At 36.9% G+C, this 25,275-nt stretch overlaps 3 protein-coding genes across 3 annotated transcripts; 2 read left to right on the forward strand and 1 right to left on the reverse strand.

The window, feature by feature from the left end:
• The first annotated feature begins 1,361 nt into the window (after nucleotides 1-1,361).
• On the forward strand, nucleotides 1,362-6,008 carry LOC126702143 (serine/threonine-protein phosphatase PP2A-2 catalytic subunit-like). Its single transcript, XM_050400796.1, has 6 exons — nucleotides 1,362-1,797; nucleotides 3,655-3,769; nucleotides 4,436-4,544; nucleotides 4,653-4,730; nucleotides 5,285-5,476; nucleotides 5,561-6,008. Exons 1-6 carry the CDS (start codon nucleotides 1,542-1,544, stop codon nucleotides 5,732-5,734), a joined length of 924 nt encoding a protein of 307 aa, XP_050256753.1. The 5' UTR covers nucleotides 1,362-1,541; the 3' UTR covers nucleotides 5,735-6,008.
• A 3,549-nt stretch (nucleotides 6,009-9,557) lies between these two features.
• Nucleotides 9,558-18,311, forward strand: LOC126704211 (uncharacterized). Its single transcript, XM_050403231.1, has 2 exons — nucleotides 9,558-10,835; nucleotides 16,928-18,311. The coding sequence occupies exons 1-2, from the start codon at nucleotides 9,717-9,719 to the stop codon at nucleotides 18,098-18,100; spliced, it is 2,292 nt and encodes a 763-aa protein (XP_050259188.1). The 5' UTR covers nucleotides 9,558-9,716; the 3' UTR covers nucleotides 18,101-18,311.
• A 504-nt stretch (nucleotides 18,312-18,815) lies between these two features.
• On the reverse strand, nucleotides 18,816-24,625 carry LOC126702439 (probable myosin-binding protein 5). Its single transcript, XM_050401141.1, has 4 exons — nucleotides 23,334-24,625; nucleotides 22,024-22,932; nucleotides 21,619-21,850; nucleotides 18,816-19,265 (listed from the first exon to the last, which is right to left on the reverse strand). Exons 1-3 carry the CDS (start codon nucleotides 24,076-24,078, stop codon nucleotides 21,642-21,644), a joined length of 1,863 nt encoding a protein of 620 aa, XP_050257098.1. The 5' UTR covers nucleotides 24,079-24,625; the 3' UTR covers nucleotides 18,816-19,265; nucleotides 21,619-21,641.
• Between the last annotated feature and the right edge of the window lie 650 nt (nucleotides 24,626-25,275).

Here is a 25,275-nt window from a genome sequence, read left to right on the forward strand (position 1 = left end):
TAAAGTGAATTTATAAATGTAATTTTACAAACCCAACCAAGTTATATAAACCCATTTGGGTCACCACAAACTCACCGAGTTTGACTGGGTCGTATGCAGCAATCCATTTAAATACCCAAATTAATCTAGATGCGGAGTCACCGAGTTTCTGGTCTGACCAATCGGGTCAATCCAGTTTAATAACTATGTTTCTAATACTAAGACTAAAAACATTGAGCATCCACATCAATCCGTTTATAGTCTTCAAAAATAGAAAAAAGTATAACTTTTACACATTTTGAACCAAAAAACACCCACATCAGTCCATTTAAAAACGTGTAAAGTCTTTTAAATTTTTCAACGAGCTACAGTACCTGTGTAAATTTACACGAGCACTGTAACATGTGTATTTAATTTTTTAATAGTTTTTTCTCTCTCTTGTCTCTGCTCTCACTCTCACTTGACTCTCTCCTTGTCTTTGCTCTCACCTCACCTCACTCCCCCTTTTCCTCATTTGCTCTCACTTTCACCACTACCGCCGGTCAAACCATGCTTCCACTGCCACCGATCATCAAACCCTCCACTGCCGTTGGTCAAGTCCATCACACTTGCCGCCATGAGCGAAGATGCTTCATCATACCCTCCAATCAAGCTGACCAACTTCGATCTAATTGTCTTTCACCCTCTTTCGTTTTCTCCATCAGATTAGAACAACGAACCAATCTCTCGCCGCCACTACCACCGATCACTGATCTCTCCACAGATTTGATTGCTTTCCTTTATTTCTAGTTGTTTGATCAGTGGGTTTCGGGTTGAATGGGGTTGATTTGGCTTTCGTTTGGGTTGAATGGGATTTCCAGTATTTTGGTTGATTTGGCTTTCTTTTGGGTTGAATGGAGTTTCGAGTATGTGGGTCGATATGGCCGAGTGAGTTGATGATGTTTGGCTGGATGAGTTGATGATGGTGGAGGTTGGTTGCTTGGTGATGGCGGTTGGTCTGTGAGAGAGAGATAGGCAGTGAGTGAGAGGAATGTGAAGAAAATAATAAAAAATAGTAAAAGAATGAATATTTTATTGAATAAATGTATAGAATAAATAAACTGATATAAGTTGTAAAAGTGAATGTATAAAATAAAAAAAGTTAATTTTTTCATATAAAATAGACACAAAATTTAAACGGATCGACGTGAATGCCCGGTTTGCATTTTGATATTTCCAAATTCTGTATCTCCCTTATCCTTCTCTGACAGTCCCCACTATCCAATAAAAAACAAGGTGTTTCCTTCGCAATTTGGCAAGGGCATATTTGTATTAAAAAAACCTCTCCAAATATTGATAGTTGAATCGTTGGTACCAATAACATAAATACACATAAAACCAGGGACCCCTCCAAAAAATCCCCAATTCTGAAAAACAGTGTTCACATTTCTCTCTCTCTCTCTTTTTCTCTCTCCTCATTGCCCAATCAAACCCTAACTCGGCGACCATGACCTGAGCTGAGCTGAACTCGTTCACCACACAATCGAAATCATCAGAAACACGAAACCCGCTCAGCGAAAACCATGGCAGCGTCGCAGTCCGATCTGGAGCGACAGATCGAGCAGTTAATGGAGTGCAAGCCTCTGCCAGAAGCAGAGGTGAAAGCACTGTGCGAGCAAGCGAGGTCGATTTTAATGGAGGAATGGAACGTACAGCCGGTGAAGTGTCCCGTCACCGTGTGCGGCGATATCCACGGCCAGTTCTACGACCTCCTCGAGCTCTTTCGGATCGGCGGCAATGCTCCTGATACCAATTATCTATTCATGGGCGACTATGTAGGTCTGTATTTACTGTTTTGCCATTTCGTTTTTGGATTAGCTTAGTTATATACATATATATATAGAGCGTGTGGGGGTGTGTAGAATAAAGCTTTGAAACAAGAATGTGGCAATTTGATGTGAAGAAATGTGTTGCGAATGATAGGATTTGAATTTATGGCGGTGTTTTGTGACATTGTGGTTAAGAAAGCATAGGCATTGATGCTGGGACACGTCAATTCTTGAAAAATTAGGACGCGAAATGGTGGTGATAGGACAGTTAATGTGACTTTTTGTATAAGTAAGAATAATTTTATTAAAGGAAGATAGAGACTCTATAGAAGCAATGGAATAGAATCTATCAAACAAAACGCCTAAGAACCCAATTCCTCAAATGTACACCTGTTTCGTTCTCGCCATACGATCCACATCAAACTTAAAGGAACCCGATTCCAAATATTTGATGAATGTTTATTCATCCGGTTCCTCCAACCAAGTATAGGATCAATCACCCTCTCTGATAAGATCCTGCAGATCCCAAAAGATTGAATAACAAAGCTTCACAACTGATAAGCCTCCTTGCAATGAAGCAAAAGGTGATTCATCGCCTTCCCACTACATCGACACGTGTAGCATCAAACACTATAGTATAATATCACTCCCTAAGATTGTCACAAGTGAGTATCTTCCCCCATGCTGCCTTCACACCCCAAATACTTTTCCAAGGGAAAGTTGCAGCGTTAGGCCCCCACAAAGCATTATAGAAAGAGTGAATATCAAACTCCCCTTCTTCTTAGGGTATATTTTATGTTTATTTCTAGGAATTTTTGAATAAAAATTTCACTTTTTTTTTACCTCCCAACGCATTGAGGCCATGCATGCAGGAGTGTCTGTCAGGTATGTCAGGATTTTGGAGTGTTTGTGGTTCTTAGGTTGCTAATAGGTGGAGATTGTGTTTGGGTGAAACGATTGGTCATTGGTGGGGGGATGTGCAAGGGATAAGAATGTGTTTTTGATGTTTATGTTGGAGTGATGTGGACTGGAGTGAGTTTAGGGTAAAACAAGATTTGATTATTTGGGATTTAATGCTGTTTACTTTTGGGGGAATGAGAGTTTCTAGCTAGAATGTCAGTATATGAAAGTTAGTTGATAATGGAGAGAAGGCATTTCATTTGTAGACTTTCATACATAGTTGGCAATGAATGACTATATATGAGTATTTAGGTTTTGCTATATACAGACTACGGACATCTTAGTAGTAGCACTTACCATATTGAAGAATGCACAGTGCCAACAAAACTGGGGAGGAAAAATCTCAAAGATGAAGTTATTTTGTGTATGTTGTTGAATTTGACCTGTTTGATGAATTCAGGAGGAAAAAGATAAGTCCAAAGGACCCTGCCTTGGTGAGGTTACATGCCATTAAAAAAAAGGAGGAACAAGAGTGATAGAATTAGAGCAAGATAGATCTGTCATTGGAGAGATTAGAAAAGTTTTTTGAGGACAGTAGACTTGCATCTGGGCCTCATACCAACATATAACCCTGATAGAAATTGTGTGTTTGTGTTTTTTTTTTTTTTTTTTCCAACCCAAGGCCAGTTTATTAAAATAAGCCTGACTCAACATGCCACTGTCGAAGCCTTAGGTTACTTGCAGCTGCAAAATTTCTATTTGACTATTTGGTTGCAACTAGAACAAGACATTTTGCACTCTGAAAAGGCCAAGTTGACTGTCTAAATGTACTTTAGTTGACCATTTATGTTTATGCATCTCTTTTTGAAATTTAGATATACAATATTGTTAGAATTTTATTTACTTCATGTTTTTACTGATCAAAAAAATATTGTTAGTATTTTACAATTTTCTTCAATGTTTGCAGATCGAGGATACTACTCAGTGGAGACTGTCTCGCTTCTAGTGGCTCTGAAAGTACGTTATAGGGATAGAATTACTATTCTTAGAGGAAATCATGAGAGTCGACAAATAACTCAAGTGTGAGAACTTATTCTTTTCAAGTTTTCTCACTCTAAAAAAGTGCATAGAAATTGTCTGTAAAAACATTGTATCTGCATGCTTGTGAATGCCAACATGCAGCCATGTACAACCCAAAAGTTTCCTCGTTTATGTTTCAGGAACTGTGACCTACTATGTTTAAGTTTTGTCACTGTAGGCAATCTTTTTCATACAACTGCATAATCTGCACCCAAGATGTACTCAGATTAAGCAATAGTAATCCAACTCATATTTGATAATTTATTTTAGGGAATTAGTGACGCAGTAAGTAAACTTTTAAGATCATTTTAAATATTTACATATTTGGCTTACAGAGCTACTTCCAAAATTTTAACCCTAAAGCATAAATAAAGAATTAATTACATCCCATAGAGAGCTATTATACATGTGGTAGATTGTTTTTTTCAACTTGGTTTTTTAACAAAATGTAAGCCATTTATTTTTTCAAAAAAAAAAAAAAAAAAAAAAAAAAAAACACCAAAAAAATGGAGAAGAGAAACAAAGAGATCAGAGTGCAAGTCAAAGTTGTTTAAATTGCTAATTTAATATGAAATTGAAGCATACAGGTGTTCAGGACTCTTGGTTAATAATTTCATAATGCCATATTCTGTTTTTACATCAATAACTTGGTGGTTTCTTTTTCCCAGGTATGGTTTTTATGATGAGTGCTTGAGAAAATATGGAAATGCTAATGTCTGGAAATATTTCACTGACCTTTTTGATTATCTGCCACTCACAGCCTTAATTGAAAGTCAGGTTTGAACTTTATAATGCAATCTTATCCTGATTTTCCTCAGATGATCTCATTTAACAAGCTTGCTTTATCCTAATTTTATTCATTTTTATTTGTTTTTGTGTTTGCAGATCTTCTGCTTGCATGGTGGCCTGTCCCCCTCATTAGATACATTAGATAACATCCGTGCTCTGGACCGGATACAAGAGGTACAATTACAGTTTTCCATCTCATAGTTCAAAGTGTTACCACAACATAATATTAAATGTTGATTTTTATTCCTCATGACTCTGTTTTGGATTCTGACTACAAGTGAATGTCTTATCACATTGTTGTTACCAGTTGTTACCACAAATTATCTGTAGAAGAGCATAAGTGTACAATGGCTTGATGTATTCACAACAGCCTCAACTGTAATTTACATGCAATTTGTAATCTAATTTGCATTGTAGCCTCTTACCTCTATTAGAAATAAAATAGTTTTAAAGATATTTTGATACTTAAAATTCCTCCTTTTTACATTATAAGAAGATTAAGTATATCAACTTGGAGGGTTGCCACAGGCAAAAGTTGACTTGAACAAATATTTAAAAAAAAAAAAAGTTTAGTTGAACAGATTCCAATGATACATCACTTTCCTCTGGGTCACTGTGAGCCTTCCATTAAACAAAAAATTTAGTATTCCTACTCCCTTGTTTATCTAATATTCTCAATTGTATATATAATATAATATAATATATTTTTAATGTTTGTTTGGGAGTAGGTTCCGCATGAGGGTCCAATGTGCGATCTCTTGTGGTCTGACCCAGATGACCGATGTGGGTGGGGAATATCTCCTCGGGGTGCAGGGTACACATTTGGACAAGATATCGCTGCACAGTTTAACCACAATAATGGGCTCACTCTTATTTCCCGAGCTCACCAGCTTGTTATGGAAGGATATAATTGGTGCCAGGTTTGTGAAAGGAAAGCAGAATCATATTTGAAATTGGTTTTTCTGGAGGTTAATCATTATGTATTTTCTTTGTTTCCTTTTTAGGAGAAGAATGTGGTTACAGTGTTTAGTGCTCCAAACTACTGCTATCGGTGTGGAAATATGGCTGCAATTCTCGAAATTGGAGAGAATATGGATCAAAATTTCCTTCAATTTGACCCGGCACCTCGTCAGGTTGAACCTGACAGCACACGCCGTACTCCAGACTACTTTTTATAATCATCATAAGTTCATAACGTACCATCCACTGGCAATTCTTCTTGTTTCCTCTTGTGTGTGTGTGTGTTTGGTAGAATGTGTCTTACATGAGGTGTGTTGGTGTTTAGGTGAGGGAGAGATTAAAGAAATCATTTTTGTAATCATTATTTCTTTGTACTCTTGTTCTTGTTAAATAGGATTATCTGGTATAAGGTTTTAGGGGCCTTCCTGTTCTGTCTTGTATTTAAAAGATGAAGGAAATAGCAAATAACAAGGTATTCTTTGGCTTCATAAATTGTGCATTTATGGTTCAAAGTTGAAATACGTGGGAAGTGGTTTGCTCCTTCCAAATGCTCCTTAAGATTTTCAACTGACATGAGAAGAGAGAGCCATCGCCATGAAGGCTAGTAAGGTACGTTTGGTGGTTCGGCAAATTTCGTAAACAATAATGGTATCACAAGAAAAGCAAAACAATATATTTCCAACAGTTGAAAACTGGCTAACGGAAATAGCAAAATGGAGACTAGGATTTAGTGAAATTTACATAATTGTTTTAAAACATGTTCAAATCAGAGACTAATAAGCGCCAAAACAAGGCACAGGGGGAACAAGTTGAAGAGAGGAGTAGCTGTTGAAGGGCCAAAGAGGCTTGATAGTTAGGCCTGTTCATGGATATACTAGCACCAATAGAACCGATTTGACCGCACCACCCCACCCGCTCTGCCCTGCTTAGGGCTCCGCCGAAGGTTTTCAACACGGTGGTCGGCGGTAGATCTTCAATATTGACGTCGGATTGGTGCGGCCATCGGCGCTGAGATGTGCACACTGATGAAGACTGAACTGACTCGAGCATATTTTATATATATGTATATAAATATCATAACGTTCTAAGAACAGGCCTAACGTTCTTATCAACAACAACAACAAAAAAAAAAAAAATATATATATATATATATATATTGAATTAAAAAAGAAGTTAACGTGTGTGAGGCTACCTTTCTCAGTCAAAAAATGTGTCAGGAGGAATAGTCTCATCATTGAGTGGTCTTGTCTATAACTATAGTATCTTGCCACTTGCATTTTTTGAAAAAAAAAAAAAAAAAACGCCGTATGGGGGTTAGTCACTGTCTTGCCACTTGCGTTTTTTTTGAAAAAAAAAAAAAAAAAAAAAAAAAAAACAATGCCATATTGTCACTGATGGAGTCACTGCTGTCACTGTGCAAGGTATTTTTTTTTTTTTTTTTTTAATCTCAGCCACACACGTCTTTTCTCTTGAGTTGTCTCCTACTCAGCTACTCTCATTTCTCCTCTTTAGACTTCTGCTCTCACTTCTCAGACTCAGAACTCAGTCACTCATCAGTCATCAACCACCTTCTTTTTCTTCCAAACTCTAATCTCGCCAAACAAACATTAGTGTTTCCCTCTCAATCTCAGAATTTCAGGCTCTCATCTAACCATTTTTCTCTTCTTTCTCTTAGCCACATAATATTTCTTCCAAACCCTAATCCCGTCGAACAGTTAGTAGTTTTTCCCTCTCAATCTCAGATTTTTAGGCTCCCACCAACCATTTTTCTCTTCTCTTTTGCACTCAGCCACATAATTTTTTTTCCATACCCTAATCCCTCCGAACAAATAGTAGTTTTTCCCTCTCAAATTCTCAATCTTAGGCTCCCACCTAACCTTCCATTATTTAAGAACACAAGCCCTCACTTTCACTCCCAATATTTATCTCTGATTCTCAGTCTCACTCTCTCACAAAGAAAGACTTTCCTCTCAAGCTCTCACGAAATTCCTAATACCTAAGACAGTCAGTCTCCTTCTCATCTCTGTTCCCCACCGTGGCTCTACCACTATGTAACCAAACAAACAACATCGAGCCGCTCAGATTTAACTGCACCTTGTGTAGACTGGTTTTTACCTTTCAAAAGTGAAGTGCGGTCCACACCTTATAGGTGTGGTGCAAAAAATCCTCTCCAAAATCGACTGCACCGAACTGTATACACCCTTATTAATAGTGATACATTAGAGGTGAAGGCAAACATAATCCTCTGTTGGTAAGGGATAATCCCTCTTGCAGATTGAAGATCATGTATGGCTTCATTTTTATCAAGCCCTAGAGTTGTTTCTTTCCTCCTATACTTTGCCAAGCATAATGGATAGAAAATGCACTATCGATGAGCAAAATTACACAAGCCTTAATAGTCCATGATGATGTTGCAAGATAACATTAAGGCTTTGTTTGATTGAGGGTGGAAAAGTGGGAAGATAGAAAATAGGGAGAGAATGGAAAAGTGGGATAGAAAAGATTTTAGTTTTCCCTCATGGTATTTGTTTGGGGGTGGAACTGTGGAGGGATGGATAACTTTTTTATTTAATTGAGAAGAAAAATTAGAGAATGGTAAATATAGTTTGTATAAATTTATTTTCATGCAACTATTAGATAAAAAAGAGAATAAAAATTATATTTTTATTAAAAAATTATGTATGAATTGGGAACTTTATTAAAAAAAAAAAAAAAAAAAAAAAAAGAACCTTGTACAAGGGGACATTTTCATCCAAAACACCCCAACCATTTACCCCCCTTTTCTCTTTCAATTTTCTTCATGAAGAAAGTCATGATCATAATTTTTGGAGATTGTAGTTTGGTGGCCCGAAAATACCTAGCACCAACAATTTTTCTTCACATTTTCTCCTTTAGTCAAATATCCTAAAATTGCCCCAAACAAACGAGCCTAAGCATTAGTCTTCTTTCTCACTAAAAAGTCAAAAAACTTATCCATTATAAAACAAAAGATTTGGATCCTTACATGAAGCCCTAAGTCTTATGGTACAAACAGTTATTATTTGAACTACTAAAATCTGATTGAGGGTTCGCAAAGTGCTCTAATTCTCCACATTTTGGGATTCACTTACTAGCTATGATGATCTTTGTCTTTCTTTTTCTACTTTCCTTGACATCATCAACTGTCTCCTAGCACCCCTACAATAGAAGTACATAAATTCTAAGGCAATGGTATTCTTATAGTGTGTTTTTTATATCCACTTTCATGTTTTAAAATGTAGTCATTTTTTAAATATGAATATTTTGTATCAATTATAGATATTGATATAAAATAGTTGATGTAAACAAGTGCAAGATAATATTTTCTTTTTTCAAAAACATGCAGTTACAATATTTTTGAAGAAATAAGTTTTTCAATATTAAAATTGACAAAATATTACTTAAAATCGATTATGTCACAAAAATATTAAGCGAATTAACTATTATTAATTGAAAAAAAAAATGTTTTTAGCAATACCTCAATACAAAATTTTAATTAATAATTAAATAATATTATTTAATTGATATTTAAAATATAATATATAAAATCTCACTCAAATATGTGGTCTTAGGTTTTGAATTGAATCTAGCCTGCCTTAACTGAGTGTGTAGTTTATTTATTAGTTAGTTTATTTTATTTTATGTGGGTAGAATTTGAATCACATTTTTATTTGATAACAACTAACAAGAGACTTAATTAATATATCTAAGCTCTTAATATGTCATTCATTTTCCTAAAACTTTTTTTTTCCCCTCAAGAAACTCAAGTAATTCATTGCTAATCTGGTTTTTTTTTTTTAACTTTTTATTTGCCACAAATTGGGCAAAGTCGGCGACAGGGTAAAATTTATTTGATATTCCACATGTCATATATTGATTGCGCAAGCCGTCAAGCCGTTTGGTTTTTGATCAGCTTGCTTGGCTCGCAAGAATCCACTTTTCATTCGGAGTACTTTGAATTTCCTTACTATATTTGCTCTCCGCCAACTTTTTATCCTCTAAATCTCAAATCAAACCCATTAATCTTCTTCAAGAATTCCTCTGAAACCCCAACTCTTGGTTTAAAGAAAAAAGCCAAAACTTTCCTCCTAAACAAACAACGTTCTCTTCAAAAAGAACCCAGTTCTTGATTTGCAACCCCAGTATTGATCTCTCTGTCTCTCACACTCTGAGCAATTAAGGATGAAGCGTCGACTACGTTCATCTTCTAAGGCCGATGAGGGTCTTGTCTCGTGTCTCAGTGCCACATTCTGTGGTGAAAACTTCAAAAGATGTAAACTTGGGCATCCCAATCACATAGAGCAACCGTTCTTGGATGATGATGATGTTGTTGATCAAGTTGCTCTGTTGCGTGACTGGAAAACCAATGATTTGTTGCGTAAGAAAAAGCTTATTCTTGTTCTAGATTTGGACCAGACTTTACTCGAGGCGAGAGCAATCAAAAAGTTAACTTCCGAAGAGAATTATTTGCTTGGTCAAGATTGCACATCAAGATCTGGTGGCAAAGGTAGTCTCTTTAAGTTTGAAGTGGAACCCCTATTGTTGGTGAAACTGAGACCCTTTGTTAGGGAGTTTCTGAAAGTGGCTAATAACATGTTTGAGATGTACATATACACTCGGGCTTGCCGAGTCTATGCCTTGAAGGTTGCTCATTTGCTAGACCCAGATGGGGATTACTTTCTTTCTAGAATAATCACAAGGGATGAAAGGCCTGGTTGTGATAAAAAGTGCCTTGATGAGGTGTTGGGGCACGAAAATGTGGTTCTCATAGTTGATGATAACAGAAACATGTGGCCTAAGCATCAAGCAAATTTGATAAACATTCAGAAATATGAGTATTTTGCTTCAAGTTATTGGAGAGCAAGGGATGACAGATATAAGTCTCTGGCAGAGAAGAAGATTGATGAAAGTGAGACTAATGGGCCGCTTGCGAGAATTCTTGATGTTCTTCAAAGAATTCACGAACTGTTTTTTCATCCAAAGCTTGAAGTTGATCTTGCTCATAGAGATGCAAGGTTAGCACTCAAACTGATTCGACTTAAGGTGCTAGGTGGGTGTGTTTTATTTTTCGGTGAATTGATTTCGGGGCCACCGGAGGAATCACATATCTGGGGCATGGCAGAGGAGTTAGGAGCAATGTGCACTGTGGAACTCGGTCCAGCAGTGACACATGTAGTGACAGTGGACATTGAAACAGAGGAGGCTCAGTGGGCAGAGCAGAAAAAGAAGTTCTTGGTTCACCCAACTTGGATACGAGCAGCTTATCATTCATTTCAAAGGGAACCAGAAGGCAATTTCCCAGTTGATGCATTCTGATTTGAATTCTTTAAAGACTTATTCTAGTTGTTGCTATTTTTTGTTAATATAAAAACTATGTTTTTGTTCCTTAATTTTGAATTAAAATACATTCATTAATTTTAGGGACCATTGTTTTTTGTCTGTGATATGACATTCTTGCTATGTAAATAATTGACAGATTTGAAAGGAAACATGTATGAAAGTATGTCCCATTGAGAGGACAATTTTCCTCTTTCTAGCCAATCTTAACATTCCATGCTTTATCACCAAGACTGCTCTAATTTTGCAATATTGCACACGTTCTCTAATTTTGCAATTTAAATTTGTAAATAAGAATTTAAAATGAATAAAATTTCATAAATTCTAGTTGATATATAAATTATAATGGTCTTGGTTCAGTAAATGTCAAAAACTATAATGGTCTATCTCCTCCCCCCCCCCCCCCCCCCCCCCCCACAAAAAAAAAGAAAAAGAAAAAAAAGAAGCAGCCGAAGGTTAAAACTGGCTAACAGAAATAGCAAAAATGAGAAAAGGATTTAGTGAAATTTACGTAATTATTTTAAATTATGTTCTAACCAAAGGCTAATAAGCGCCAAAACAAAGCAGAAGGGAACAAAGTAGAGGAGAGGAATAGCTGTTGAAGAGGCTTGATAGAGGGATACACCAGAGATGAAGCCAAACATATTCCTTTGTTTGTAAGGGATAATCCTCTTACAGACTGAAGATCATGCATTGCTTCATTTCAATTGTCAAGCCTCTTCTAGAGCTGGTTCTTTCCTCCGCAATGATGTTGCAAGATAAAATTAAGCATTATTTACAATTCCTTAAAGAACACCTATCCATTATAAACCAAAAGATTTAATTTTCCAAGTAGTCATCCACAAAATGCTTTAGAATTTTTCTTTTTATTTTTATTTATTTTTAGATCAAAATGCTTTAAATTTTATGAATACATTGCATTAGTAACTCAACTCACATAGACACGAGTTCAGAGGCAATGGACGTCATTTCAACAAAAGTTTGGCTAAATTCAACTAAAATCACTCTGCATCAACCTCTAATTTGTTCCTTTAATTTTTAATAATATTAAAAAAAATATATTAAAAGCAATGAATTGAATTAAGAGTAATGAAGAAATAGAAAAGTGTTTCTAAATTAAAGTAGATGAATTATTAAAGGCAAAGTACATGTAAAGTAAAAATCATCTAAGATATCTGTAAGGACACGATTTGCAACGAACCACAACAGTGTTGGGTTCGCACGTAAAAAGGCCCAGACAATATCATTTGTAGAGAGTGGGTTTGAAAGGCTAGACTTTGGTTACCCGGCGGTGGGTTTTTTTGTGGTGTTCATACATGTTTAAGGTGTTTTCACCCCTAGAGTCTTTCTCCTGGAGGTGGGTTGGGAGGCCCTCACTTTTGGCCATTTTTCCCAGCCCCCTTTCCAGATTACTTACTTTTTCTTTTATACTAGACTGCGTTCGCTTTCCTTCGTCCACGTGTAGGGTCGACCTTTCCAAGACTGATACTTGTCCCGTCAGTCCAAACCCAAAGTCGTTGGGGGTGGTTGATAAAGCCGAAGAATACGGCTCTGTTAGGTGCAGAGTATTGTATGGGAAGGCTAGTAAGGGCAGCCTTTCCTAGATATTTTAGATTCTCTTCCAGGTTTGTTCCTATACCGTTTTCGCCCTTCTTCTCGATGGAACTTTGGGTCAGCCGAGGACTGTACTGTCCTCGGCTGCATCTCCGGGCCATTTTGTGCTTTATATTATTGAGTTTGGGCCATAGTCTTCTTTGGCTTGGGCCTTCGGACTCCCCATGAGTAAGTGGGCCCGGCCCATAAATTATTGGACCTCACAACAGCCCCTCAAAACCCTGCTGTCCGACCTCTTGGTTGGAGAGGGGGGTTTTGGTAATACCGAGCCTTTATTATGGCTCATTTAATTCAGCCTTTCACTGACGTTGGCAATTCTCCACCTGCCCAGGAGATGTATCGGTCTACGAGATGTTCCTCTTAATTTATTCACGATACGCTCATGCCGTTTGGTTATCCAAAGCGTGTCTTTAATAGTTTCCCTTCACGAGACCTCTCAGATTTAATGGTTACTAATGGTGTGGGGGAGCGGAACGGGCATATTCTTGTTTGCAGATTTCCTTGGAGATCTGAACACATTAAGTACCCTCCTCTTCGTCCCTCATATAAAGAGAAAAGACAAGAGTTGTTTCTCTCATACCTGAATCCCTTAGATTCCTCCCAGAGTTTACTTTTACCCTCTGGTTATACCTTAACCTGTAATACGTTCACCATAGTAATAAGCAATGAAGAAGCCATTCCCCTCCCAAAAACACCATGTTCTAATAAAGCTCGAAATGACTCGGTCAGGGCAAGGATAGTGGAGACTCAAGATTTGTCTCACCTTCCTTTCAGCCAAAATCCGAAGCAGGGACTCGTCACGTCTCACTTTCGGCGTGACTGAGTCAAGGACACCCATTATCAGCACCACCCGCTCTCTCATGAGCATATCTAACATGGCACCAGTGTGTTAGAAGTCAGGACTGGGGCAGGGACTAAGTGCCCCTGCTTCTTTCTCTCTTCGTTCACTGGTGCCTCCCTTTGCCTCTCTTTCTTCTTCTTTCCACCACCAGATCCATCCTGGTGCTTTTCCTTCTCCCTCTTTTGCTCATTTTTCTTTCTTTTCATCTCTTCCCTCTTCTTCTCCTCCTTCTTTTCATTCATCTCCTCCATCTTCCTCATTCATCTCCTCCATCTTTTTCTAAAGAAGGTCCTTCTCTCAATATGGGCGATACTGAGGCAGAGTTTGGAGGGACTTCGGAGACGAGTTTAAAAGACACCTGACCGTTTACTTATCTGTATTGCTAATGTTTTTTTTTTTTTTTTACTGTTTCGGCAGTTCACCTTTTGTATAGGCTTGTTTAAGCCCCTCTTTGTACGTTGTAATACATCTTTATATTAATAAAAATTGTTATCATTTTACTTCGCATGCTCTATCTCTATGTTTCCGAAATGATAACGCAATGCATAGACATACAATCTTGTAAATTCTTTTTGTTTTTAAACTGTGACCGACGTCTAGGACCGAAGTTCCGGTTAATAAAAAGATCTTGCCCTGTGTTTATAAAAATAGTCCTGCTCAATAATATTGAATCGAACAAAATGATACTTAGGGCTGAAACTCCCTTTAGGCTGGAAAAGAAAGGACATTATGATGAGCTTACCGAATCGGCCGGGTACAATACCGCCGACCTTAGAGTACAATACTTGGGTCCTTAACCCCTTATCAAAGAGAAGGGCGTTTTTACGAATTTGCAAGTGCTGTTCGGCACAATAATATAGCATTTGAATCAATGACAACTAGGGCAACAATACTTGCTAAGAAAAAGATGTCCACATAACCTTAATAGAATTGTTTGGCACAACAATGCCGACCTGCGAAGAACGATACTTAACCCAAAACTAGCCGAGATGAGAATTGGGTGCTCAATGCGGTGTAGGAAGTAACCATCCGAAGACATATCACCTGCAAAATGAACAGCCCCCTTAGGCTACTGAATAGTGGGGCGTTTCGCCATCTTCCTAACACTCTTATGGGCCTTAACCTTTTTCAGTATTTGAGCCGAGAACTTTCCCCATCCAAGTAGTTGGTTTCCTCGTAGGCTTGAGTCCGAGGACCATGCAATGCCTTGGTTCTGTCCAAAACCCAGTTTTGTCATCCAAGTAGTTGGTTTCCCCATAGGCTTGAGTCCGAGGACCTCGCAATGCCTTGGTTCTGTCCAAAACCCAATTTTGTCATCCAAGTAGTTGGTTTCCCCATAGGCTTGAGTCCGAGGACCTCGCAATGTCTTAGTTCTGTCCAAAACCTAGTTTAGTCGTCCAAGTAGTTGGTTTCCCCATAGGCTTGAGTCTGAGGACCTCGCAATGCCTTGGTTCTGTCCAAAACCTAGTTTTCGGCATGGGAGCTTGGCTTTAAGGGAATTAGATCCTCGGCCAAGCCCCTAAAGCCATCTAAGTGATCAACGCTAGCAAGCGTAGCCCCTAGCCAAGAACCATAGCCCCTAGTGGAACTTTACACAAGAACCCTATAATCAACAGTTAGAAATGGCAAAGGGACTCTCTCGACCCACTGCCTATGCCAACACACAAGCCTTCCCACAGACGGCGCCAATTGTAAGGACACGATTTGCAACGAACCACAACAGTGTTGGGTTCGCACGTAAAAAGGCCCAGACAATATCATTTGTAGAGAGTGGGTTTGAAAGGCTAAGCCTTGGTTACCCGGCGGTGGGTTTTTTTGTGGTGTTCATACATGTTTAAGGTGTTTTCACCCCTGGAGTCTTTCTCCTGGAGGTGGGTTGGGAGACCCTCACTTTTGGCCATTTTTCCCAGCCCCCTTTCTAGATTACTTACTTTTTCTTTTATACTAGCCTGCGTTCGCTTTCCTTCGTCCACGTGTAGGGTCGACCTTTCCAAGACTGATACTTATCCCGTCAGTCCAAACCCAAAGTCGTTGGGGGTGGTTGATAAAGCCGAAGAATACGGCTCTGTTAGGTGCAGAGTATTGTATGGGAAGGGTAGTAAGGGCAGCCTTTCCTAGATATTTTAGATTCTCTTCCAGGTTTGTTCCTATACCGTTTTTGCCCCTCTTCTCGGTGGAACTTTGGGTCAGCCGAGGACTGTACTGTCCTCGGCTGCATCTCCGGGCCATTTTGTGCTTTATATTATTGAGCTTGGGCCATAGTCTTCTTTGGCTTGGGCCTTCGGACTCCCCATGAGTAAGTGGGCCTGGCCCATAAATTATTGGGCCTCACAATATCATTAGGAAAAAAAACCGTCCAAGATGAATGTATAAAGTCAATTAATTAATATATAAAATAAAAAAAATTAGAGGAACAGATCAATAAAAAAATTAAAAAAAAAAGTGATGTGGCCTATGATTTGATCCACTTGGGTCCATTTCAAACTAATTTGGTCTATTCGTTTCATTTTGGTGTAAGTCAATCCACTTTGGTCCATTTGGTCTATAGTCCATTTTAATCTATTCAGTTCACTTTAATCTATTTCAATGCACTTACTTAAGAATGAGAGAAAAAAAAAAAAGGGTTTGGGATAAGAGTACCTATTTTAAATTCAAATTTATTAAAAATATATATGATAAAATGTAATATTTTTATTTTTATTATTTAATTCAATGATTTGTGGTATTATCTTTATTTATGTTCTTTTTTCCCTCCTTAGCTAATTTTAGTATTTTAATTTTTTAGTGAATACACAATTTTAGTTTTTCTTATGATATAATTTGAATTTGGAGACCAATTGAGGATTTTTATTTATTTATTTATAAAGGAATAAGAAATTTGTAAATTTATGATATTAAGTTCAGTATCAATTCTTTGATGAATGGAAAAAGCATCAAACTTTTTACCTAACAAAATTTTAACTTTCCAATTGACAAAATGACTTAAATCCAAGTGACATGTAATATTAGGGGTATGTATTTAATTTTAAAAATATTTAAGAGGCAAGATCAAAATTATCCTAAATACTATGAATTTGTGGCACCTCAACTCAAAACAATAACCAAAGTTGTGGAATTGATTGAGAAAAAAAGTCTCTCTCTCTCTCTCTCTCTCTCTCTCTCTCTCTCTCTCTCTCTCTCTCTCTCTCTCTCTCTCTCTCTCTCTCTCTCTCTCTATATATATATATATATATATATATATACATACATACACTTACTCACACAAAAGCATAATTTTTTATGTCTCTCAAATTATAACTTACCATGTATTTATTTAACTCTCCTGTGTTTGTATTCTTAGATTTGCATAATATGATAGTGGCAATACAAGTCCTATTACTACTAGGACTCGGTAATTGAACGCCACACCGACTTAAAAAAAAAATTTCAATATATATAATACCCGTTGCTTTGCTTTGATAAGCTTGGCTCTCAAGAATCCATGACACTTTTCCCACTCTTTACTTTTTCCTAGTTTCCTTTCAAAATCTCTCTCTCTCTCTCTCTCTCTCTCTCTCTCTCTCTCTCTCTCACTTCAACAACCCCATTCTTGACTTGCTAGCCGAGCATCGATCTCTCTGAGTGTAAGAGCAAACTAAGGATGAAGCTTCGACTACGTCTACGTGTACCTTCTAAGCCCGAAAACGGTCTTGTCCGCGAACACTTGGGAACTGATTCTGATTCTGATTCACACCAACAAAACATCAAAAGACGCAAACTTAATGAATATCGTAACGATGTTATCAAATTGGAACGTGACTGGAAAACCCATCATTTGCTTCGTAATAAAAAGCCTATTCTGGTTCTTGATTTGGACCTCACATTGATGGAGTCAACAGCAATTGAAAAGTTAAGTTCGGAAGAGAAATATTTGCTTGAGGAGGCTGAAGTTGTTGAACAAGGTGGTGGCAAAGGTACACTCTTTGCGTACGAAGACAAAAAGTTCCCACTGTTGGTGAAACTGAGACCCTTTGTTAAGCAGTTTCTGAAAGCGGCTAATGACATGTTTGAGATGTACATTTACACTAAAGCAAACCGAATCTATGCCCTGAGGGTTGCTCGTTTGCTAGACCCAGATGGGGATTACTTTGCTTCTAGGATAATCACGAGGGATGATGAAAGACCTGGTTGTGAGAAAAAGAGCCTTGATGAGGTGATGGGGCATGAAAATATGGTTCTTATAGTTGATGACAACAGAGACATGTGGCCAAAGCATCAAGAAAATCTGATAAACATTCATGCATATCGGTACTTCTCTTCAAAGAGTGAAAAGGATGACAACTATAAGTCTTTTGCAGAGAGGAAGATTGATGAAAGTGAGACTAATGGGATGCTCGCCAGAATTCTTGAAGGTCTTCAAAGAGTTCACAGACAGTTTTTTCATCCAGAGCTTGAAGTTAATCTTGCTCATGGAGATGCGAGGTTAATACTTAAAATGATTCGACTTAAGGTGCTAGCTGGGTGTGTTTTATTTTTCAGCACAAGTTGGTTTATGGGGAATCCACCGGAGGAAGTGCCTTTCTGGATTATGGCAAAGGAGTTAGGAGCAATGTGCAGCTTGGAACTTGGTACAGCAGTAACACATATGGTGATAGTGGACATGGAAACAAAGGAGACTAAGTGGGCAGAGCAGAAAAAGAAGTTCTTGGTTAATCCAGGTTGGATAGAAGCTTCATATCATTCATGTCGAAGGGAACCAGATGATAATTTCGCAGTTCATGAGGCATTCTTGTGATATGTATTCTTAGAAGCTATTTTTCTGCTATTTTTCCCGTTGAATTAAAATGCATGAAATGTGTCCTTTATTCATTTTAAGTTAATGAACATTTTTTCTTTGAAATAACATTCTTTCCAAGTACAAGATTGACAAATTTGCAAGGAAACATTTATGAAGTGTGTCCCATTGTGAGGACACTTTTTCCCTTTGTAGCCAATCTAACATGCCCCTGCTCTAATTTGCAGTTTATAATTGTAATTAGAAGTTCAAAACATGTATGAAAGTTTCATAAGTTCGAGTTGATTTATAACCCAAGCTGCTATTTGATAGTCTTGGTTTGGAAATGTAAACAATAATGATAAATGATCTATCACAAGAAAAAGCAAGACCATATATTCCCAGATGTTAAAAATGGCTTACAAAAAGAGCAAAAAAATAGAAGGATTTAGTGAAATTTACCAATATATAATCGTTTTAAAAAATGTTCAAACCAGAGATAATAAGCGGCAAAACAAGGCAAAAGGGAACAAGCAGAGAAGAAGAGCAGCTATTGAAGAGGCTTGATAGTGATACACCAGAAATGAAGCCAGACATACTCCTTCGTTAGTAAGGGATAATCCCTCTTACAGACTGAAAATCATGTATGGCTTCATTTCATTTATCAAGCGTCTTCTAGGGCTGGTTCTAACCTCCTATATTTTTGCAAAAATTATGGATGTACATGCACCATCGATGAGCAAAATGTTCAAAAGCATTAATAGTCCATAACGATGTTGCAAGATAACATTAAGCATTAGTCCCGTTCCTAATGAAAACATTTACCCTAAACCAAAAGATTTGGATCCTTACATGAAGCAACAACTCTGATGGAAGAAACAATTATAATTTGAGCGATTCAAATTTTATGTAGGTTCAGAAAGCGCTCAAGCTCTCATCATTTTGGGATTCACTCATCAGCTATGAAGATCTTTGTCTCTCCTAATTGGATTAGTCAACATAATTTACAGCTGATTATAGTTTCATCATTTGATTTCCAGGTGGTGCATGATATATAACCTTAAAGCACGGCAACCATTTTCTGCCAACCCAATCAAGTTGATTCCCACTAGATCAAAGCTGTAGATTGCATTCAGGTGAAAAATTGCTGGTGACACCAATGACAGTGCAATGTCAATGCTTTCACCTGCACAACATTTAGTCAAAAAAAATTTCTTCCTTTCTTATTTCCCCTTAATAAAGTAAAACTGGACAATATAATGGTAACCAAAACAGGCATTACATAAAACCAAAACAGCAAACAAACTAGAACTTGTAACATTTAATCAGAATTAATACTATTCTATTTAATTTCATTACCTGGATTGCAGCACCTAAATGAAAATAAGAGGCACACTTGGAATTACCAAATTGCATGAGATACTTTCAGGTTTCATGGAATGATGCTGTTTAAATTGTATCAACACTTATGCTGATTACTGATTTTTTTTCATTTAATCTGTCTTCTCTTCACTTTTAAATTGTTTAGTTTCTTAAGTGCTTAAATACCACCTTAATTTTTTTTCAAATTTTTTGAAAGATTATAGAAATGTGATACTCTTTGCTCTGTTTAAGACGTTCTTACAAATGCAATAGAATAGATTGAAGCGCTAAGAATGACAGAAAGGAATTATTTGTGCTTAAATAGGTATATAGATGGATATTTAAATAGATACATACTAAAATCACTTCAATTTAAACTTCCAAAGCCTGATCTCCCTTTTCTTAAGATCAGGCCAAACTGAAGCAGTTCTCAGATAAAGATTTGCTGAGGACATGAACCAATAGCCACAACTGAATAGAGAAGACTGCAGTATGATTTAAATAATTGAGTGGTGTTCCTATTTTGTTAAGTAAATTTTGTGTTGTTTCATCCCAGAGTTAAATGCCAAAGACAACGCAATAACACAACATCAAACTACTGATGAAATTCCAGATGATGCAATAAAAGTGACAAATATTATTGGCTGTTTTAGTAGTAAGAAGCGTGGCACAGATTAAATGATATAATGCAATCAAGTATTTATGGTTCTTCAGCAAGTTACAGCTTAACATCGAGGATCTGTACTAATCAATTTAACTGAGACTTCAAGCCCATGAATTCTGACAGAAAATCCGTTTATGTACGATTCCATTTATCTTTTTTGAAAGCACTACTTACCCCAAGAGAATAAAGTAGCAAGACCAAGAGCTTCTTGAGGCCTCAAAGCTAAAATAAAAATACCTTTCCAGCATGCAAGGAAAGTATATACATCCTAAGAAAAAAGGAAACTGCAACCAAAAAGACAATCTTTTAAAAATTTATAAATTGACTAATCTGGTTTAAGAACTGCTAGTTCAGTATGTATGGGGAAAGTGCAAACACATTTTTGAGAGCATACACACCATCGCGGGTGAAACTACAAGGAGCCATATCCTGAATCTTAGTAATACATGCATTTGGTATGGTTAGTAAGTACTTTCTTGTATCATCATTTTGTGAGGTTAGTATCCTTCTGTACAACTTTTGACGTTTATGGCTGATTAACTACATAGCTGACACAAGCTTTACTCTGTTAATCTTCAGATATTAGACGATGCATGAAAATTAGAGATAATTGTAGTGCTTCATATGGTAGAAGGGGATTTCGTTTCTGCAAATCCCATGTTATGCCTTGGTTAACACCATAAACTCATGCTCAGGAAAGAACTTCTATGACCATGGAGCCACTGAAAAGTTTAACCAAATATCTTCAACCTTCAGTAATTCAATCTTGTGAGGACTGACACGAACCTAAAAGGCTAAAAAAATTTCCAATCTCTGTTATAAAAGAAATTCATCCTAGGATCTGGATTTCTCCAGGTACCACTCAGTACCTTGAAGCCATATTCACCACCATGCAATGTGGCGGGCACTTTTTAACATGGTGACATGTCCATTGTGTTATGGCGACTGTGTATTGGATGGTATCAGGAGGAGGCCAATCAACTAATCAAATTATTGTGGATACAGTTGTGTAGTCAATAATTTGATGTACTTCAAACAATACTTTACACTGACAAGTGCTTCTAACCATCCATGATGACAGAGTTGGCTAGTTCAATATGCTCACCTAGTAATGAGAAATATATATTGTATTCACATGTAATGGAAACAAGGCCTTCAATAAATACCCAAATTGATTCAGATTTGTCGCATAAATATGAGGAAAAAGAAAAATACTTTTTAGCCATTAGCAAAACTACATGTACAATCGGTAGTAGTAATAGGGGCCAGCACCAGGCTTCCTACTACTTTTTAGCCATTAGCAAAACTACACAAGTTTAAAAAATGTTAGGATCGATTTTCGATTCCCAAACCCTACTATTAGTCCTATTAATCAACTCTGAATAAAGAGACTGGCCATCCTATCTGCATTCATTATTTTGTTTTACTTCTTAGTAGGATAGCTATAGAATCTTGACCCATCACACATATCATGTCAACTAAGCACAATTAATTAGGATTAAATTGCATTTACCATAAAAAAGATTACGATGACAATCATGCATCATTCTCCTCAGGGGGCATTATCACAATCTGACGAAGCTTCCGCAGATTTTGATAAATCTCTGTCAAAAGTTTTGTTCCTTCACTCTCTTTTCCAAGTTTCTGAGCAGCATTCTCTATGAATCCACCATCCGCTTTAAGGGCCTTCACCCTGTTACTAAGAAGAGATAATTCTCTTGTTAGGGTAGATTTCCTTTGCTTTCCTGCAAAATCAGAAAGACTAACTGATCATCTGATGGTGAAATTGTAAATGCAAAATATTATTACAGACATACCCTTGTTGCATGTATATGGATTTTTGAATGCTACCTATCCAATCATCAATACGCTTATAACATGCTCATATTGTATGTATATCGATTTTTCTGTATGTTACCTGTCTTATCATTTGTATGCTCAATTCCATCACTGCCAGACTGTGACAAATGAATTCTTTCTGATGACAAGTGCTTTATCCTGTCTGGTTTTTTTAACCGTCCCAGAGAATTGGTTCTCTCCGCTTTAAAATCTTTCAATACTGCATTTAGGGTACCCCCTCCATTTGCCTCCTGAGTTGACAAGGCTAGATAATTATTGTGCCTATTTTCTCCATTAATATCCCCTTCATTGACACCAACATTAAAGCTGTCACTTTCAGATTTTGCACCATCAGGTGAGTAAGATGTATCCTCTCGGTAATCCTCAGCAGCCTCAATTTCACTTCGCCTGAAATCATCTTCACTTAAACATCCATATTTTTGTCTATATGCCTCAAGTTCGGCCTCTAAAATCCTGATCTCTTCCTCTCTCTTGGTAAGCAACTCATTTGTTAATCCTAGGGCTTCTTCTTCATACTCTGCCTGCTCCTCCATCATTCTCTGATACTGCAAGGCTTCCATCTGAACAGCTGCCTTTTCTGCTTGTAACCGGGTAATCATGGCCATTGCATTGTTAGCTGCAACAGCTGAAGCATTTCTTTCTTCATCCAGTTCCATGTACAAAGCCACCAGTGATTTGCGATCCAAGTGAACCTGTTTCGTCAAATAATGCAAAATGGAATCACTTTCAGCTTCATTTGGCAGTTTCCCCTCAACAGACTCCGAAGCAAATGCTAATTTTGAAAGTGACGATTTCCTTGTAATCTTAGGAGCCCACCTAGGACTATTAATAGGTGAATCTGTTAGCGAGATCCCAAAAAACTTGTTCCCTCTATCAAAGTTAGGAGTCTTTGAGGCATCATCATTCAAATCCACAGTTTCTGTCAATAATGGCACCGTAGCAGCTTTGACATCTTCCCTAACTGGAACTACAAAATCCAGACACTAAATCAATGAGATGGATACAAAAAAATTTTGGATTTTTTATTTTAGGGGGAAAATAATGAAAACTTCAAAGGCAAAGCAAGAAAGTACAGATGACAGACTAGAGATACAAGACTTTCAAGCAATGCAAGAAGCATTGCAGACAGTAAAGAAAAAAGGAGTATAATCGAGCCAAAGCAAATCAAAAGCAACTGAGAATAATTACAATATCAGTAAACAATTCCTAAATGATTGAACTATAACTGGCATATTGTTCTGGGTTATATCTAATTACCTAAAATTTCTCGCAGACTAAAAATTACTCCAAAGCATGAAGAGTTCTGTTTTTAGAAATCAGTTTATGAGTTCATTAAGAAAAATAACAAACATTTAGATCCAAACTCACATAGAATATCAGAATTAGTTGCACTAAGGCCATCCTCATCCTCCGAAGCTGAGTCATTGCCAGACATAAATTTGAGTTCTTTGTATCGGATGTGAGGCAAATCCAAATTGCGAGATTCCTCATTTCTCAATGTCACAAACGATGCTCGAGGTGAAGGAGCAGGAGCTTGTGAATATGCACCAGCACCTTTTCCTTTTGAATACGATGATTTCTCCTTCAATGGCTCACCACAACAAGAGCAACGATTAATGCTATTCTTCTCAACCTCCAAAGTATCATCCTCCTTTACTGCAGGCAAATTGAGATGAATTGGGTTAATATCCTCAACAAAGCCCTCAAGATCCTTATGCAAAATCCCAACTAGAGACTTATACGTATCGCGATCAGATTGCTGCCCAGTTGCAAATGAAAAAAGGCACCCTTCACACATCTTTCTTATATCAGACAGTCTGTTGTGGTCGTGGCAATATGCCAAATATGAAAGCTCCTTCTTGTGACCTTCACATATTGAATCGTTGTAGTATGAATCAGGTTTTCTATTCACAAGCAGATGATCGATTCTCGTGCAAAGCAAGCAAGGCATTGGCAATTCAAAGTGCTTGGCGAATTCATTTGCAACAAATACAAGAAATCCATAAATGAATAGCAGAACTATTAACACCCATTCGAGCACAGCACAGACCACGAAGTGTGGGAATTTTCCCAGCTCTTGTTCGACAAAACGTGTAAATGACCGCTTCGCCATTGGATCCAAACACACAGAAATGAAATTATACTGACAATAATGTTTATCTTTTCTTTCTTTCTTTCTTTTTTAATCTATATTGTTGAAATTGAAATGGGTCTAAAATGAAATGAAATCAAGTGCCTACAGGTTGGTGAGATGAAAGATCATGACCTTGGAGGGATGAACCGAACCGAGATCATGACCTTTTTTGTTTGTGAGATTTTATGTCTGAGGAAGGAGATTTTGATGTTTCAAAGCAAAGATTTCTAAATTTGGGTGGTGCATTTCATTGGTCTATAAATAGACAAAGTTATCAAGGTTGTTAGGCAGATCATGTAGCTGAAATAACGGTCTATCATGCACTTTCCAACCAACCAAATAACAGTCAATCCACATTATTTCATGGAAACTTTTTGCATGTCCCGTTGCCCACATATCTGGCACTTGAATCTGGGGCCAGTAGATATTTGGTGGGAAAGGTGGGTTAGATGTGAGAGTTATATAGATTAATGTGTTTCCATAAGTTGACAAGCTTATGTGTTTTAGTTATATCTCAACTAATAAATTTTCTTGTCATCAAAAAATCTTATCTAAATCAAAAACTAATTTGATATTTTGACCTGAGTTATTTTTAGGTACAATTATCTTTTTATCTGATTTATATTAAATCCTACCTATACTAAAAAGTAAAAACCAATTGATATCTTTGACCTGAGTTATTTTTAGGTATAATTATCTTTTTATATAAAATTTTTATTAGAAATTAAAAGTCCAGGACTGTAATAGACTGTACGCCAAGTCCTTGCATGGAGTCTCATAACTTAAAAAAAAAAAAAAAAAAAACAAACAAAGAGGAAGAAGAGAAGCATAAATGATGGTAAGTATGCTCTAGAGATAATTGACATTATATTTTAACTAAAAGGAGCAGAGACAAACTTCTCATTTCTCAAAGAGGAGATAAGTATATTAAATAAAGTGTTGATAACGTTAGGCAGAAATTCATTACTTTAGAACCATTGTTAATAAAACATTTTAGGAAAATTTTAACATCACTTTCATTGAAAATATAAAAAGCAGTAAAAAAAATAACAATTATTTTTTTCTTTTCCCATAAAAAAAGAAGTTTCTAAAAATATTTTTTACATTCATAAACTTTTCTCTATTAAATATTATAAAGGTGACTTTTGTTAAGTATACCTTAAGACTATACTGACA

The sequence above is a fragment of the Quercus robur genome, chromosome 10 (assembly GCF_932294415.1).
Source record: "Quercus robur chromosome 10, dhQueRobu3.1, whole genome shotgun sequence".
In the NCBI taxonomy this organism is placed as follows: Eukaryota; Viridiplantae; Streptophyta; class Magnoliopsida; order Fagales; family Fagaceae; genus Quercus; species Quercus robur.